At 34.6% G+C, this 17,734-nt stretch overlaps 2 protein-coding genes across 3 annotated transcripts; both read right to left on the bottom strand.

Annotated features, from left to right (window-relative positions):
* Positions 1-4,483: 4,483 nt before the first annotated feature.
* LOC129322301 (uncharacterized) lies at positions 4,484-11,747 on the bottom strand. 2 transcript variants are annotated; one of them, XM_054968550.1, is made up of 9 exons: positions 11,447-11,747; positions 10,513-10,614; positions 10,186-10,231; positions 9,464-9,539; positions 8,775-9,138; positions 7,823-8,072; positions 6,581-6,823; positions 6,375-6,491; positions 4,484-5,253 (listed from the first exon to the last, which is right to left on the bottom strand). In XM_054968550.1, the coding sequence occupies exons 1-9, from the start codon at positions 11,516-11,518 to the stop codon at positions 4,808-4,810; spliced, it is 1,716 nt and encodes a 571-aa protein (XP_054824525.1). In that variant the 5' UTR covers positions 11,519-11,747; the 3' UTR covers positions 4,484-4,807. The 2 variants fall into 2 exon arrangements, with proteins under 2 accessions (XP_054824525.1, XP_054824526.1); XM_054968551.1 differs by having other exon boundaries at positions 10,527-10,614.
* A 2,025-nt stretch (positions 11,748-13,772) lies between these two features.
* On the bottom strand, positions 13,773-15,830 carry LOC129322987 (transcription factor HHO5-like). The gene is made up of 5 exons (XM_054969475.1): positions 15,452-15,830; positions 15,171-15,355; positions 14,680-15,049; positions 14,424-14,500; positions 13,773-14,342 (listed from the first exon to the last, which is right to left on the bottom strand). The coding sequence occupies exons 1-5, from the start codon at positions 15,648-15,650 to the stop codon at positions 14,085-14,087; spliced, it is 1,089 nt and encodes a 362-aa protein (XP_054825450.1). The 5' UTR covers positions 15,651-15,830; the 3' UTR covers positions 13,773-14,084.
* Positions 15,831-17,734: the final 1,904 nt, after the last annotated feature.

The raw sequence follows: 17,734 nt of genomic DNA, 5'->3' as shown, positions 1-17,734 counted from the left end.
TTGTGTTTTTTTTACTTTTTTATCCCTATTAAATGCTAGAAAATGTTATTAAATGCTAAAATATTTTATTCTAAAAGCATGTACATGTACATTTGATAGAAGTAAGGTTGAAAATTTATTAAATTTTAGACAAAGTTATTGAAGTTCAAGGCTTTTCTCAATTCCAATGAAATATAATGGAAGTGATTTATAAATAGTATTGATCAAAGGAGTCATTGTTATAATTTTTTTCCAAATATACCATAATTTATCATTCCTTTTAAAAAATGATCCATGACAAATTCAACTGTCATTATTAAGGCATTTGTATAGGCTGTTTAATGAGGGCATAGTTGAAAATATGTGTATATATATTTTTAACAAAAAGGTCAAAGATTTTAACTATTTTTTTTAATGATGAAATAGTTACCGGTACTCTAATTATGATTCGGAGGGAGTGGGCTGTTTAAATAGGCGCAAGATCTATCTGTCCCAATAGGATTTGACATAGTTTTGTTATATACTCCTTTCAATCCAAATAAGTTGCACTTGCATGATCACAAGTATACTATAGATGTTACGATATAGAAATTCAGGGGGGGCGCCAAATTTCGATTCGTTGCAGCATCACAAATAATGCAAAATTATCATTGTAGACGAACGAAAATGATGGTTGACGATCTACATGAATTAGCAAGGATCTTAGTTAGGAAAGCGAGCTCAAAATGTTTACAAGACCTTCAGGTCTGTAGTTGTCGGAGTCTATAGCATACATGTATATTCTCAGTTGGATGCATGAAGGACTGGCATGAGTTTACACATGATCATAAAGTCCATGCATGTTACCTAAGAAACAGCTTAACGTCCAAGTAAACATGTATCCGATATGCCTACTTCTGATATGCTTAATTCCGGATATATCATAGCCCGATCGACAACATATGGCACGGGTTTCGATCAAATTTGTTGAATCAATATTGCGGTGTGTTCAGCACTTGATAATCTCTTTCTAATCTCATTTTTTCTTAGCAATCACCGGAAAAGAAATTACTGCAACAATTTTGAAAAGAAAAATGAACCAATTAAAAAGATTAAAAAAAAAATAGGTGGTGGATTTGTCTCTCTGCTTTTTTTTCCCTTTAATATTTGTTTAGACAGTCTTCACAGTCCAAGGTCAAGGAATGTAACTACTAATATCTTCTAAAAAAAATAATCGCGGTCGAAGAAATAGTATTACAAAAAGACACAAAGGAAAGAGGAAAAGGATGAAAATATTGTGAATCCTGTTATGTTTATTCATTTATTCGTAAAGGTTTACATATGACAAAATGATATGTTCTTATAAATATTAAATCAATGTACACTCATCACCATAAACGTACGTGATCGGTCATCATAATCATATATAATAGAAAATTACAATCAATTGAAAATCATAAATTAATTATAATCCGATCATATTTGATCATATTTAACATCATCATGCTAGGAACAGTCCTGGTAATGTGCAGACGCCATTTTAATGTTTTAGTAACTAGTTGTTACTGATAATTATTTGTAGTTTTCAACGTGCAATTACTTATTTACTAAGAATTTTCTCTTCACATAGCCAACGCTTGACGAAGGCGTTGTTAACTACATGGGATTACCAATACATTACATCTGTTCCTGATAATAAACCTCAATTTTTATATTTTTATGTCCTAAATTATAAGTTCTATTAAAAAGTTCCAGATGTAATTTAAATTTATTTCTTCTAAAATACCCTTCATAAAGGATCAAAAATTACATGTCTTGCTTAACAAAGATACACGTTTCAAAAAAGGTTTCGGTTTTTTTTTTTTTTTGGGACTTGTAACTAGTGACAGATGGAGTATTAACATTCATTGGTAACATAATGCAGAGATGGCTATTGTCCGGTCATGATGAGAATATCCTACAAATTGCTATCCTGCGCTTGATTCGTTAATATGCACCGGAAAATGCACATCGTTATTCAGTGGAAAGGATCGTTAGATGTCCAGCCCATGAAGTTCCCTTGAGTTATTTGAGAATCTTCGTAAGGCAAACTGCAACACTTAGAATGCGAATCTTCATATATCTTTAACGCTTGTCCCTAATTACCATAAAAAAAAAAAAAAAACGCTTGCCCCTACAAATGCGATATATAGAATGAAAAACTTTATAATAATTGCATTCTCCAAATTTATCTTTAATAATTGGATTAAGGGGCAAAACTATTTTGAAAGTTTTTTCAATAGAACACTCAATATTGTCACCTTTTAAAAGAAGTAATATTGTTTTAAAAGTGTGAAAAATAAACCTAAACTGACCTTGACCGTTAAGTTTTTTGTTTTGGCCAATAATTTGACTTTTTTTTTCTCCCTCTCTCTGAATTGTTCTTCTCCTCTCCCTTACTCCCTCACCGTTCCTCTTCTCCATCTCCTTCCTTCTCTTCCTCCATCACTAGTGAAATCAAAGTTAGCAACAATCAAATTGAAAAGGCTCCTCCAATCAAAAGATCAATCTTTTTATCTCAATCAAACCCAAGCTTGCTCACAATACATACACACACACACACACACACACATATATATATATAAGGAATCGTTGTTCTCATAGCCAATTCATAATAGGATTCAATCATAAAACCAGAAAGCTAAAACCTTAACCAGAATTCCTTGCACCAGACTAGACCCCAAATTTGGTGCTTAGCTAGCTCAGTCTCCTCACGTAGCGGCTTCCCTGTCTAACAGCTTCTCTATCATCGGCTACCCTTTTGATGTTTGTTTGATCCTTTTAGACCTCAAATCTTGTGTTCTCTTTAGACTTAGCTTTGCTGGAGTTCTGTTGACATGACTACATCAAAACCCTCCTTTGCTATGGAAATTGCTTCCACTGCCACCTCAGTAACCCAAACCAAATTCACAGTCATCTTCATGCCCATCACGGTACTAAGAACGAATTTATTCAAATCCCCATTTCTCATCGTCACACGTAGCAACTAATCATAGAAGGATTCGAAGTTCTTGCCACTGAAAACTCATTACACACATAAGAGTCAACAAAGAGGAGAAGGGCTCGAAACTCTTACCTCATGCTTGTCCTGCTTCCCCTCGACAGTGACGGCGTCTTCTTCTTCTTCAAGTTAAATTGCTGCACGCAACTCAACAAGCTTTGATTGACCTGATAGATCGAACAACATCCACAACCTCGCTCTATCAAGCTTCTTCTTGGCCTTGGTTATGAAACCATCACCCTAGTTGGTGTTCCTTGAAGAGTCGTACCCTTCGGCCACTTGCTGTGTTGTGGGTTGGAAGGTAAGAATGTGAGAGAAGCAAAGAGGCAAGGGGTATAGAAGGAAAGAGAGGGTGGGTCATCGAAACGTTGATAAGCTCGAAGTGAGAGAGGGAGGGGGAGAAGGAAAGCAAGATTTGGAACTGGATCCATGATGTACAATGCCACCTCAGATTTTCAATCTCTTTTAGTTAAATGTTAGTCAAATGTTTGTCAGAAGTTGAAAAAGGATGACATTGTTTCATTTTTCACGCTTCCAGAGTCCTTCTAAAAGATGAGGATACCGAGCATTTCTTTGTAAAAACTTTCAAAACATTTTTGCCTCTTAACTATTAATAATTCAACAACTATTGAAGCCATTTTCAAGAAAGGCGCGCAGTAATCCTTTGAAGATTCGATTCAAAAACTCACTCTAATTTGGAAATAAAAGAATTTTATCAAGTCCCCTCACGGGAAGGCTAGAAATAGTGATTGAGCTAATCAAGTGTGTAGGTGGCAACACCCTTATAACAGGCCACGTTAAGCTCAATGGTTAATAGAGATGGGTCAGTGAAGGACGATGGCGATGGAGGCTGTTGGGGGGGGGGGGGGTTGTCGTTGGGAGATTGGGTCGGGTGCTTTATTACGAAACTTGGACCGTGTTCTGCTTGGGAGGCTGAAAATTGGGGATTGCTTAGGTTTTGAGCATGGCTTCGCATCTTGGATCAAGGAATATCGAGGTGGAAACGGGTGCTAAATAAATTCTAGACAAGATCAAGTGTTCGAGTCATCCTATGAGGGAGATTTCCATCTCACTCTCTATCACTGTCCTAATCCAGAAAGACTGGCAAGTTCATCCTAACTTTGTCAAGAGAGAAGTTAAATCGGGTTGCAGTGTCTATTTTGTTCTATTTTACTTTCAAATTTCCCTCGTACCTCTTTTGACGAGTCTTCAACCTTTGCCGATGCCCTTGTCTTTTCGGATGTAATGGGGACCTTTGCCCCTTTTGCTGTTTAATTTGAGCCTATTTTAGGGGGCTTTGCCCTCATCTTTCACCACACCAAAAAAAAAAAAAAAGATCTTAAAAGGATAATTGCTCAATTAATGAAAAGTAGAAGATTACCCGAATGAACTCTATCGGCTTGACTTTGATTAAGCCTATTAAGTCTTGGTGCCTCAAAAAGTGTAATCTAAAAGATTATTGTGAGAAATCAAGTGAAAGGTAGGTGATAGTTTTAACTTCAGTGATTACCCGAAAAAAATAAAATATCTCAGTTGATCTTGGTGAGATGCAACCAATTCAGTCGCAAACCAAAGACAGATAAAGGTCAAAAGAAACAGAAAATAGATACCAGGTAATTTTCTTCTGGTGAATATAAATAAGTAAATTTAGATGCACAAACACGATGCAAACAAGAATAAAGTGACACCTTTGAAGATTAAGCCTGGTGCAAACAAGGCCGAAGGGGATGAACAAGCAGGCATGGCATGCTTCAAAATTGTAACCTCCCAAACTCACCTTCAAAAAGTTACGTTTGCTGAACACGTATTCTAATCTGAATCGGATGAGAACTGAGGAGGAGACAATGCTGCGACCATTTTAGACAACATCTCCTCCATTTCCACCAATTCTTCCTTTCCAAAGCCCCAACTGCTAAGTAACTGCGCTCCAAGTGCTCCTCGCTCAATTCCAAACCCATGTAGGTTCCGCAATCTAGTTTCCAAAAAAGGCAAGATCGCACTGTTGGAACGTAATCGGGCAGCCATAGGTATGGAATGGACATCAAGGGACCCTTTCCTTGATGTACCAGTCATCCGACCACTAATCATTTCACCATGCTGACCAACAAGATTCCCAAATATTGATGGGAAAGGCAAGGGGATAGGGAGGGGACAAAGAGAAGCAGATAGATGGCAGAACATTGGCCTCATAATGGAACGTTCATAAGCAGCGTGAATCATGTCTTTTACTTCAGAAACTGATGCTCGATGACCAGCTATTGAATCAAAACACACCGAAATCAGCAGGAAAAAAAAAAATCAGGAAACAGAAATTTTGTGAAGCAATAGAATTAACAACAGAATCTGAGAACAAATAGAGAAACAAATAATGTAAACCAAAACGAATAGGCCACTTCACCCATCCATAATTATGAAGATCTACAGAATGAGAAATTTTCAGAAGTTGACATCATTAACAGACAAATTAAAAAAAAACCTTTTTCTTCACGACACAAAAACCATGCATTTAATATGGTTTTTGGCAATGACCCAACATGTTCATCTTAGTAAGACTTCTCATTTCACGACATTAACAATTTTGGTCCAGAACTAGCTTAAAGTTCTTCCAAGTTCCAAAAAGATTTGATTGTGAATGTGAACTGGATGGGGTTTTAGTCCAGAGTAAGACAAACTCGATGAAACCTCCAATTCACAGTTACGAACAGCACTCATTGAAGCATATAACTCTTAGAGAATCAAGGCTTTACTTAAGATTAGAATATTGCTAATTCCACAATCTAGAAGGAAATGTTGTGGGGGCATAGTAGGAATTGGCAAAGTGGCTGACCAAGTCTATCCAACCATTGGGTAAGTCGCATATAACAGACCATGACCCAAGGCCACTTCCTCAATGCTCCTTATTTATATAGTAACTAGTTATTTATGCTTGACTTGTATTTGGTACTTGTTATAAATGTCAGGATTAGGATTAGTTTAACTGTCTCTCACTTCGGCACTTCAATCACAACTCTCTTCAGAATTATCCCGCTGATATAATCGAATGTTGCTTGTCAGGCTAGATTTCAGCAGAATACTGAGATCACAATTTTGGTTATTATTGATGTTCCACGATGGAGTTCCATAAAGTTCTTCAGTCTTAACCCAACATCAGTTCACATGTTTGTGCCGTTTCTTCATATTATTAAAATAGACAAACCAGGTGTTTCACTTTTATTTTATCTTTTGGACAGATACACACGTCTGTGCTGTGTAAACCAGATTCACTGACAGGAAAAGATATCCTGGAACCCTCTTCCTTTTACAGTGCATAGTTAGGAGCTAATACCGACCAAAGAAGAAGATAAAAATAAACATATTAAATCTCCATAGCTTTTACCTGATGCAAGAGCTCCATGGACTGTGAGGTATTCAACTGCCTGCATGTCTTCAACATCCTCTTCTATTTGTGGTGTCAATGGCTGCAAATTCTCTAACAAAGACTGCTCATTGTCTCCTGAAATTCAGAAAGAAGTTGAATTTAATACATTTTTTGCAAAACATTTTATTTATCAGGATTAACATAAACATAATTCACATTTCCACCAGTCAAAGCAGGCGCTGGCATGGCAACATCCAAAATTGACACCATATTCTGCTTTCCTTGCCCTGACAACATTTGTATGACTCCATTAACATCAACCACCCCAGAAACAGAACATGCATTTGAAGTAGGCCTGACTGGTGCCATGCGGAAAGGAAGACTAATAGAGTGCAGAGCAGCAGCATAGACAGCACTTGAGTGATAAGGCTTCTCATCATTAATATGGAGGAATTTGGAAGCTTTACCTATTGAATTATGTTAAACAGAAACATATCTGAATAAAATACCTCCACATTAGAACAAAATACAACACGATTTGAAATGAATAACTCCACACCATTTTAATTGGTAAATCATCAATATTTTAAACATAAGAATATATTAAAAGGGGGAGGGTGAAGGAGAAGGAGAGAGAAATAGAGGGAGAGAGTAACTGCAAAATATTCAATAATTTTTTATGAGAGAAAAATAGTATTATTCAATTCACCAAAAGGCTTAACAACTGAGGAAAACCTAGGCTATTTATAAAGAGTACATCTATTTAAAATAGTAATAACTTAAAACTAATCATAGATAGATAATATAAGAAATAGAATAAGATAAGCCTAATCCAAACTTATTTAAGCAATAACAGATAGGAAAAAATTTATATGCTTAGCCTTACATACTAAAGTAACTTGTTTTCAATTAAATCAAGACATGTGTATCTTTTATAAATTATTTAATCTATAACATAATATTATAAACATATTAAAATCTACATATCTTGATTTGACTAGATAAAAGTATATCAAGTATATAAGGCTTGTCCTAAAAGATAATCTAAAAAACCCTCTTAAATTACAAATTTTCCTACTCCAAGTATAGGCCTTCCACACTCCTTCAGATAGACAGAAGGTTTCAGTAATCATCTCTCCCCGTATCCAACGTTAGTTATCAATCATGCCCAAGTGTTGGCTTTGGTCCCTAGAATCCATCAAACTCTATCTCAATTTAGCAGGTGCTTTCACAATTCATCACCAAAAAATAGAAACTGATTCAAGTTTTGATGTCTCTCCTATTGCCTATATAAGTCCAATATTCCCATTGCATGCATATATCAAAACTTTAATCCCCAATCTCCAACCTCCTAACTCACTCAAGAAAACCCTAAATAAATCTGTCAAAGTGAAGTCTTCCACAATCATAAAACAAAGGGATGAATCATCCACATCACAGTAATTTCACATCATGGAGGTTCTTACTGGTACTTAAGATGGGCAGACCAATTGGCACAATAAGTTTAGAATAGGAGGATAATCTTGAAAATGATATAGCATCATGAAGATCCCCGGAGATTGTATGCTTCCTGCTCTGGAGCCTTGTGTTTGAACCTGGACCTCGCACAGCATATAGCATTACAGGAGTGTTAGTATAGTCATCTACAAGGTTCTCTAAAAACTCCACAGCAACGGCAGAGAAACCTCCTGAATCATCAACAATAAACTGAATCCCCTGCCAAAGTTGCCAACATTCAGAGATGGTTCTGAGAACATCAAACAAAAGCGAATTTGCTTCTAGAACCTAATAGTGGCCACAATACAAGCATGCATACATATGAGGAGAGCTTCCAAAAAAAATAATAATAATAAATGGAAAGGAAAATGAAAACTTACACATGAAAAGGACCTTGTAGAAAATTTAAAATCAGAATAGAAGTTGAACGAGGACAATTTTTAATAAAGTTGTTTTTTTATTTTAACTAAACCTTAATTTTTTAGTAATCTTTTGGAAATCATTTTGTGTTTTAAGGTTAGCTTAAGTGTTCTGTATTAAGATAAGTTTAACTGTTTTGTTTAGATTAGGATAGAATTATCCGATTCTAACAAGTTACATCTTTTAGTTGGAGTAGGATTCTATTCTCTTTTTATCTTCTACAAATAAAACATTGCTTCCATATAATAAAGTAACTTCAGGGGAAATTAAACCCTGACTTTTCACAGGGTTAATAATATAAATTCTACACAATACTTCACTACAAGGATTAAAGATATATAAGCTTCAAGTTTTTTCCTTTTCTTCCACTTCTTACAAACACATACTCACACACCCACAATCAGGAGAATCAGACCCATTATCTTCCTAATGAAAGGAAGAGTTTGATACCAATATGGCATATAGCCAGTGGGCAAGAAAAGCTTCAAGCAATAGATATACCTGCATATGGTCACACTCTTCAACAAAAAAACGAAGCCTGTCACTGATTTCTTCACCCTGCGAAGCCCAAGCAAAGGAATCCCTTCCAATTCCATAATTGTCAAACTCTTGCACATCCATCCAGACTCCACTTAATTCATATAGACTTTGGGGGTGATAATGTACTTTTGAGTAGTCTGTCCAAAATTGTACACCATTTTCTAGAGAATCAACTATGTCCTTATCCTGATACTCTCTTTGTGAACTAGTAGTCCCACCACTGGTCTCATTTGCCAAATTCGAATTTTGATCTTCTTCATAAAGACTTTGCAAGAACAAATTTCTTTCATGGTGTTCAGAAGCATGGGTAGAAACCTTACCGCTCCTGCAAATTAGTCAACTAGCATTTAGCTCATTTGCATTCACCAGGAAAAAGGGAAGATCAGATAATAATGTTTCTATCATGAGAATTTAATTTTGCATGCAAAACATTTAGGGGTTCAGAATAATGTTCAACAGTTGAATATTTGAAGCATCAGGATTTCAGTTGACCAAAGAGTGAATGGAAGCAAGATATGAGTACAAATATATTATTTCCAAAATATTGGGAAAAGTAACAATGTTGGGGGAAATGTCTGAAATTTCCAAACCAGTTGTACTTGGAACTATGACATAACCACTACATAGAATAACAGCCAGAAAGATCTCACCAGGTGACAACATCTGATGCTATAGGTGCATCACCATTATACAATGTACCACGTGAACTCATAGATCCAAGAGATCCTGAAATAATAAACAGATCCAGTAAATAAGACCTTTAAATGTGTCAGTTCCATCAAAAGTAGACATTAAAGAAATTCCTTAATGAAAATTAACAATCTGAGGAAACTATACCATTATAAATACCCACATATACACCTGAAGAATTCAGGTTCTTTATCTAAAATTTTCCAAGCCCCCTGATAAATACAAGACAATAAGTTTCCTTGTGTTTTTAATGAACCAATGTTACCAAGTTTTAAGAAGTTTCTTCCTGCTGATTGACAATGCTTTCAAGCTCCCTTGGAACACATGCAATAATTATAGTGTAACCACGTTACTCAACCAATCATCCTGGTTTGCATTTTTAGTACTGTTATTCTACCAACTTAACATGCTCAGCTGATCAGTTATCAGCATCACAATATCAAGACAGTTACTGTCAAATACGATGGTCCCGCCATATATAGTTTCAAATTATTCATCAGTGTTCTCTTTCAGAGTTCATAATCTATGACAAATAACTAATTAATAACTCTTAGCATCAATATTATCAGCATCCACTATCAACTTAATCATGAATTACGCCAACAAATAGGTCCAATAGCATGATCATGAAATAGGTCACTGATATATTTCTTCTATGATTTAAAATACATAAATTAAATACCTTTCATGTTTATTGAAACTAAGCGAGGAGTATATGTTAGGATGCCCTGCACATATTCAAGCAGTAATGGTGTAAGCACGGACACAGCAATTTAAGAAAAAATGCTTGTGTTTGAAGTTGCTGTTGAACTATCTAGTCTACAAGTCTCAAGATAGTTACAAAAGTCCAAATATGACATTTCATTGAATCTTCAACCCAAACTTAATAGTTTTTTTTTTTTTGTGCCAATCTTATCTTCCACCAAGTTCAATACAATTCTAAACATCAAAGTTCAGAGAAAAAAATTCTTAAAATGACAATTTAATTTTAAAAACAAAAAAGTTGCACCTGTTGTGTCTCACCAGTACGGTAAAGCACGTCCATGTTAAGATCTTGATTGTTGAAGACTGGATCACCATGGGGATCCCCAGCAAGCCCCAGCAACTCATCCTTTATAATAAAACACAAGACTGAACTATTGAACAATAAACCTCCTCAAAATACCCTTAACTCAATAAGTAAAGCGTTAATATCAATTGTGAGAAACGCAAACAGGATTTAAATCAATAATCTGGAATTATGTTTCTGTCATTCAACTTGGAGAAAAGAAAGCTAACATCATGTGAACCAAAAAAGGAAAAAACAGACCAAATTGAAAGAACAGACCAAATTCAGCAGTAGAACCATAAATTAGAGAACAAATTGCAATAACAAAACAGACCAAACTAACATCAAGTGAATAATAAATATGCCATCACTTCCATAAACAAATGGAAGTAGTTTTGTACGCCAAAAAAGATTTGTAGACAATAGTGAAAGTCTATGGTCTTTGAAGAAATCAGGTAAGCACGCGAGGATTTCATATGTATGCCCTCCTGAACATGCTAACAAGCCAATTTTTTCAAGAAATCAAAATTGAACAGAAGTTTCAAATGGGGGAGAGCAGAAGATCGGCAACTTCGGAATATCATGGCTGATAGCATCATAGTAAGTACTTCGTTGATCCAAAGACAAATTGTAAGTTATGTTTCCTCGCTTTTGGAACTAACATACACATAAAGCTTTCAAATATTACTCACTAAAACCTGTCCCCAAGAGGATAAAAAAAAAAACCGGTACGCAAGAGAACCCGATCAATTTTGACATTCAACGTTATAAAGAAAAATGTTGAAAAAGGATGATCGTAAAATAAAGAATATCTTATAAAAGAAAAGGCAGGGCTACAGAGCCTCACGAAGGAGTGACAAGATGGATAAATAAGTATGAGGATGCGAATTCAAACCTGGAAATTCCAGAAGTGAGAACCAATGAAGTTCGCGTAGTCACCAACTTGAATAGTCACAATTTCTTTCATAGTTTCAGACGGAAAAGACCGAAAATTATTTACTTGATATTAAAAGCGCATGGATTTCAGAATCAGCAGGGAATAAGTCAACAAGTGTTGTTCACATTAACCGGGTTAAATAGAGCAGTGGTTGACAGTTGCCACGTACTTCACGGTTTTTGGCGGCAAAGATGCAGACTTGCTTAGGAGGAAATCAGACCGGCAATACACCAACTTCACCGGCGACCTCCTGAAAATGAAGAACAGAGAACACCGTGGGCCAGCCAAGCCTAGCTTCTGCTATTTCCTGATTGGGCTACTTGTGGGTACTTTTTTTTGGGCCAACTTGTGGGAACTTTAGTTAGGGCTGTTTAGCTTGATGTTTTGTTTCTTCATTCAAAGCCCAGAACATTTTATTTTATTTAATATATTTTTTAATAATTTTAAGGTTTATTCTATTAATACAGAATAATTAATATTTTAACAATTACTTATATTTCATGTGTACCTCATTTTATATCTAAGATCTAACTTAAAAAGAGATCACAATTAAATCTAAAGGTTTAAAAAAGTTACCATCTTTGGTTTGAAAAAATAAGACCAAATTTTGAAACTCCAAACCAGAGTTTATGCTAATTTTACTGCGGGCTCGCTCAATTTCTTGGCATGTTCATTTTTCCCCCTCTTGCTGACATTATTGTTACTTTCTGCCTTCTCCTTTTTTTTAATTCTCTTTCTCCTTTGGTACTCATAATGCAATTGTATGTGCAAATTATGAATTTTTTTTGTCAAAACAAATTATGAAAATTTAGTTGTAAACTATGTACAATTCACTTGTAAATTATGAAAATTTGGTATTAAATAATCTAAAACCAAAATTTGTCACATTTAACGCAATTAAAACGAAAATGCTAGAATCTTATATTATAAGTTGTGTGAAATGCACTTGTAAATTACAAAAGGGAACTCGATAATAAATAATCAGAACCCCAAATTTGTCGTATTTTACCTAATTACATAAATTACGGGAGTTGTAAATTATACAAGTTTAATAATAAATCATTTGAAATCCACTACCAAAAAAAAACATATGAAAACAATTGACCTTCTATAATTTACAGCTAAGCTTTTATAGTTTTATTTTTGATGTTTTTGTCTAAAAAATCCAAAAATTATTGTTATTTTAAATTTTTCTTTTCCCCCACTGAAGTGTCTTAAAGTCAAGAAATATGGCTATTGGAATTGAGAAATGCTTTTCAACATGTTTTTTGAATGCAATGGCACCTTTTTTTTTTTTTGGCCGTCCCTATATGAATAATGATGTCAATAATACTTACCATAAAAATATAATTTTTGGTCAAACAGATGCACCGGAGTGGCTCGGCCATGCCTGAAATTAATTATTTTAATCATACATAAAATAAAAGCTGTTGAACATCAATGAAAAACAAGTTTTGATCACAGCATATACAATGTTAACACACGTAATGTTTTTTTTTTTTTTGCCAGATAACACGCGTAATGTTTGACAACAAAGAATAATAAACGTAAGTAAATGTTATCATTTGGAACCGTTACTTTTGTTTATTGTACCCAAATCTTATTTGGTCCATACAAATCTTCTCAACAGATATCCATGACTTATTAGTGATCTTACAATCATGTAAACTCAATACTTATCGACAATTTATTTTTGCAAAATGCTTAGCTGTCGATAAGGAAGTTGAAGGGTACTTACTTACAAAAAGGATAATTTAAGAAATGTGTCCTGATTATAATTTATTAAATAATAGAAATGGTTTGGAACGAAGAGAAGGAATCAATTAAAGTTCCATTTGTCAGCAACCCCAAGTCTGGTTTATCCATTAGACTATCAAGAAGCATAATCTCTCTATGATCACGTCTAAGTAATAATCGGAGAGCAATATGAAGCCAAGCTGCTGAAAAGCATGCCTGCATGCGATCGAGTTTGTCAATGTTCCCAGGCAATCATGGATATCGGAGGCAAATTTGCACTGTGATATATAAAGCAGACAATACTGTTCGCATCATCTGTTGGTTTCTTGGTGCTTGAATGGAATCAATATTGAGATGGAACTTTGAAAAATAGAACTAAATTTCAATGAAAAGAAAGGGCAATCATATTATTCGGAACATGACCGGTTTGTTAACTTTGGAGATTAAATAAAGAGGTCCTTGTTGACCACAACTGAAAAGGTTCTTCCGCAGGTGGAATCAGTGCCAGCATTTGCACAATATTCAAGGCAGAAAAAGCTAAAACCTCAAGCTCAAAGTCAGATTTTAAGGAACATGAAAAAAACAGAACATCTGAAATTCATGCAATAGAATCCCGGTAATTGCGGGTCATACCTACAAATTATATTGTTTAAAGTGGTTATAAGTTATGATCAAAACCTCTTCAAAACCAGAGGAAGAAAATTTGGTCAACTCTGTAAAATTTCAACTACTATCTCCAGAGTAAAGTCTAAAAAACATTAATTCGATCCCTCTCTGTATGTTAGATCTCTTATTTTACTGCTGTCAAATTCTGGGTCTGGCTCCATTATTTACCTGCGAAACATTAAAAGGCTTCAATTTAAGACAGTAAATCAGCTTCCGCTTGCTGGTGCAGTCCACCTTTCCAACTATGGCAATCTGATTTCTCATCTTCTTCGCCATCGCCAGAGCTCGATAGACCCTTAGCAGAACCTCCAAGTAGGAGAGGTCCTTGTGGAGAACCAGACTGTGATATGTTTACTTTTGACTTCTCTCCACATTGATTTTCTATCATCCATAAGCCATTTCCTTGGTTAATTGGTAAAGCTGGAAGTCTTCTCACATGAAGTCTATACTTCTGCATAAACCCCAGACACGCGTTGAGTGGCAGAAAACAAAAGCCCACAAATTGCCGAAACCTAATCAGAAAATTACTTACTTGCAAATGGCTTTTCACTTCATCGTTTGTTAGGCCTTCCACCTGCATTAATTCTCTAATCTGTTTAGGAGTAGCCACTGAAAACGAAAGAAGAACAGATCTATTAGACTAAAAATCCACTTTAAATAAGCAGGAATCACATGATGTTAGGCAAGGATAAAACCCCACAAGAGCTCACCTAATTTTAAGAATCCTTTCAATTCAACAATTTTCCTATTCTAGATAACGTAAAGCCTATTTGTTCGTTAAGTTTTACCTTGAGCCCCTCCCAGTTGTTGAAGCGCATCAACAAAACGCCGATGAAGCTCCGGTGACCAGCATCGCCTTTGTTTTCTAGGACTCTGCTGCAAATGTTGTGGTTGTGGCTGGCCTTGTCCGTCAAGCCGGCCTGTAAGGAAAGACGCACCCGAACAATTTCTACTACAAGTTTTTGAATTCTTGAGATTCAGTTCGGACGCTGGAGTCATCAAGCTAAGACTAGGAACTTGTGAGATTTCCTTGTCTTCCTTCATCCCTGGCTTTGACAAGCCCAAGTTTCCATTAAAGGGGATAAATGCCCCTCCTTTGTTTTTCAGATTTCGTGACTGAATTGGGTTCTCCGGCACAGACCGATCATTTTCACTTCTCTGTAAGTACCGGAAGAAATTGTTTATTATCGTGCTAATTTACCAAATTCTCTAGCAGATTACTGTATTTGCTGAAAATCATCTGCTGAAATTGAAATTTGAAGAAAGATTTTGGAATTACCAATTTGGTTTCAGCGCTCCACAGTTGAGCCGAGGTCATCCAGTTCTTCTTGTCACAGCCATCCTTTTCCATAATTACTTGGCCGTTTTCTCCAGAATTTGCTTTCAATGGTATGAATTGTTCAATCTCGGGTAGATCTAGCATTTCCACAAACTGTACTTTCTCCTCCTTCAACCTCGTTATAGCTACACGCCCAAGAAAAATTATCAACCAAAATTTCACCAAAAAAAAAAAAATCATAAACAAATTGCCTCCTTGGAAAACCCAAGGATAGAACCTACCATCGTTTACGATCAGCATGCAGAGTGGAAGCTCGCGTTTGAAGGCCTCGATCTTCCTCATTTCATCCTCCAATCTCTTGGCAAAGTCGTCAAGCATCGCTAATTTCTCGTGCCTATCTCCGGTCTTAGAGACCTCGCCAAGAAACTCAGAAATAGTTTTGGGGACAAAAGACAAACTCAAATCCAAGCTCAGGTCCATTTTAGGGGTATTCTTCTGTCACAACCCTCAGTGTCGGCTTCAGTGTTTCACTAGCATGACCGAGATGGGGTTGATAACGAAGGAGGAGCAAGAGGATAAAGATTCATTTATATACAAGGGAAATTCAGATTCAGGACAGAAAGATTCGATGCTCGTATTCGGGTCGTCGCGTCTCTGTTGCCATAGGCGGACCTGTCTGAAATCCTAGAAATTCTTAGCTTTTCACTGTTACCATAATTTGAGTAGGGTTAAAGATGTAAAGTTGATTATTCATCAAAAATTAAAAAAAAAATGTAAAGTTGATTAATTAAAATACAGTATAACTTATATACTTAATATATTTATATATAATTAAATTATAATAAGTAAATCTTAACATGGTAACAAAATTAATATCAAAAATTTATTATAAAATAAATAATTTATAAAATATTGACATATTTTGATTTAATTAAAAACAATCATATTAAGTATATAAGCTTTTTTTATTAAAATATTGAGGTCAATAAAATACTTAAAACCATTCTAGCACATAAACCTGTAATTTATTACATTATTTTTTACTATGATATCTCATATATATATATATACATGTTAAAACTCAAGACAGAAAATATTATTTCTTAAATGATTGCAAAATGCAAAGATAAACAAATAAAATTACATAATGTCAGTTAAAATTGACATAAGCGCTTGGTACTTTCATTACTTAAATAAATAGTATATGTAACAATTTAATTAAAAGAGATCTATTTTTTATCATGTTTATGATATAATCTCTTTGCTGAAAGGAGCCTTCTTATCTTTTATTTTTACATTGCCTGTATCATTTCATTTACTTTTACGTTGCTGAAAGAAAAAAATAACAAAAAAAAAGTCTGGACAATTAGATATCTGAATGTTGATGTAATTAATGGAGTGAATTGTGAATTAACGTCAGCCCAAAAAAAAATTGTGAATTAATAATTCTGACAGATTAAACCAGGTTTGCTTTCTTCTTTAGCGTGCAGTGTGCTTGTTGAATAAGATTCTTCTCCAGGGGACTGGCTGTGACTATGAATATGAGGACTCCACGGTGAAAAATCAGGAAGAAATGTAAGGCATTGATTGCACGTTGATTAAGGTTGAATTGCTTGTGAACTTTTTTTTTTTTTTGGTAGAGAAATTGCTTGTCAACTTTATATGGGAAATAAAATCCCACCATTAAAAATACATCAAAAGAACGTGGTATTTTTTTTAAAAAAAAAAGGTGACATCCAATCCATAAGAGAAGGGGCAGTTTGGTAAATTAGGATAGGAAAGTTGCGGATAGACAATGAAACTCGGCAATCGAGTTCAAGGATTGTAACACGTGATGTTTGGCATGGTTTGGTTTCAAAAACTAGAGGCATCATCAAGTTTGATGGCCAAACATATAAAATCTTGAAATGTTTGGACAAATGACGCGATTTCCACTTGGACTTGTGATTCATTTTTGTTTTTTTTTTTTTTCCTCCTCTATTTTAATCTTCGCCCAACGTCCCACGCTTGGTGAAAACCAAAAATCCTTTTTTTTTTTTTTTTAGGTAACGAAAAACCAAAAATCCTTCCATAAGAAATTTAATCATCTAGTCCTCTCAAATTTTAACTCAATTCATGAATACCGATTCAGTGCAATCCAAGCCTTATAATTTTGTTTCAGTTCAGTTTTAAAAATTTTAATTTGATATAATCCAATTTTTATAATTTGAATTATTTAAAATATTAGCCTCCACATTATAAAAAATAAAATTACAGGGCTGAAGTTATTTAGTGAAGTTTATAGATTAACATTCTATATTAATGAAATTATGAAAATTGAGTTGTAATAAGTTAAAAATTAAGGATTAAGTTTCAATTAAATTCTAACTATAAGAATTAAATTGCACCAAATTAAAATTCGTGACTCAAGTTATAATAAAGTTAAAATTATAAAGATCAAATAATTAATTTTTTATAATTAATTAAATTAGATTAAAATGTCTGTAATAGAATAAGGTGGGGAATACAGCAATGAGTCGGATTTGGTAATCAAATAGCGAGAAATTATAGTTTTTATTGAATTA

This window comes from Prosopis cineraria, unplaced genomic scaffold (genome assembly GCF_029017545.1).
Source record: "Prosopis cineraria cultivar Desert tree isolate PC_DT_omini unplaced genomic scaffold, ASM2901754v1 PC10, whole genome shotgun sequence".
Lineage (NCBI taxonomy): Eukaryota > Viridiplantae > Streptophyta > Magnoliopsida > Fabales > Fabaceae > Prosopis > Prosopis cineraria.
The sequence above is the reverse complement of the archived record's forward strand: the minus strand, read 5'-3'. Positions and strand labels throughout refer to the sequence as shown.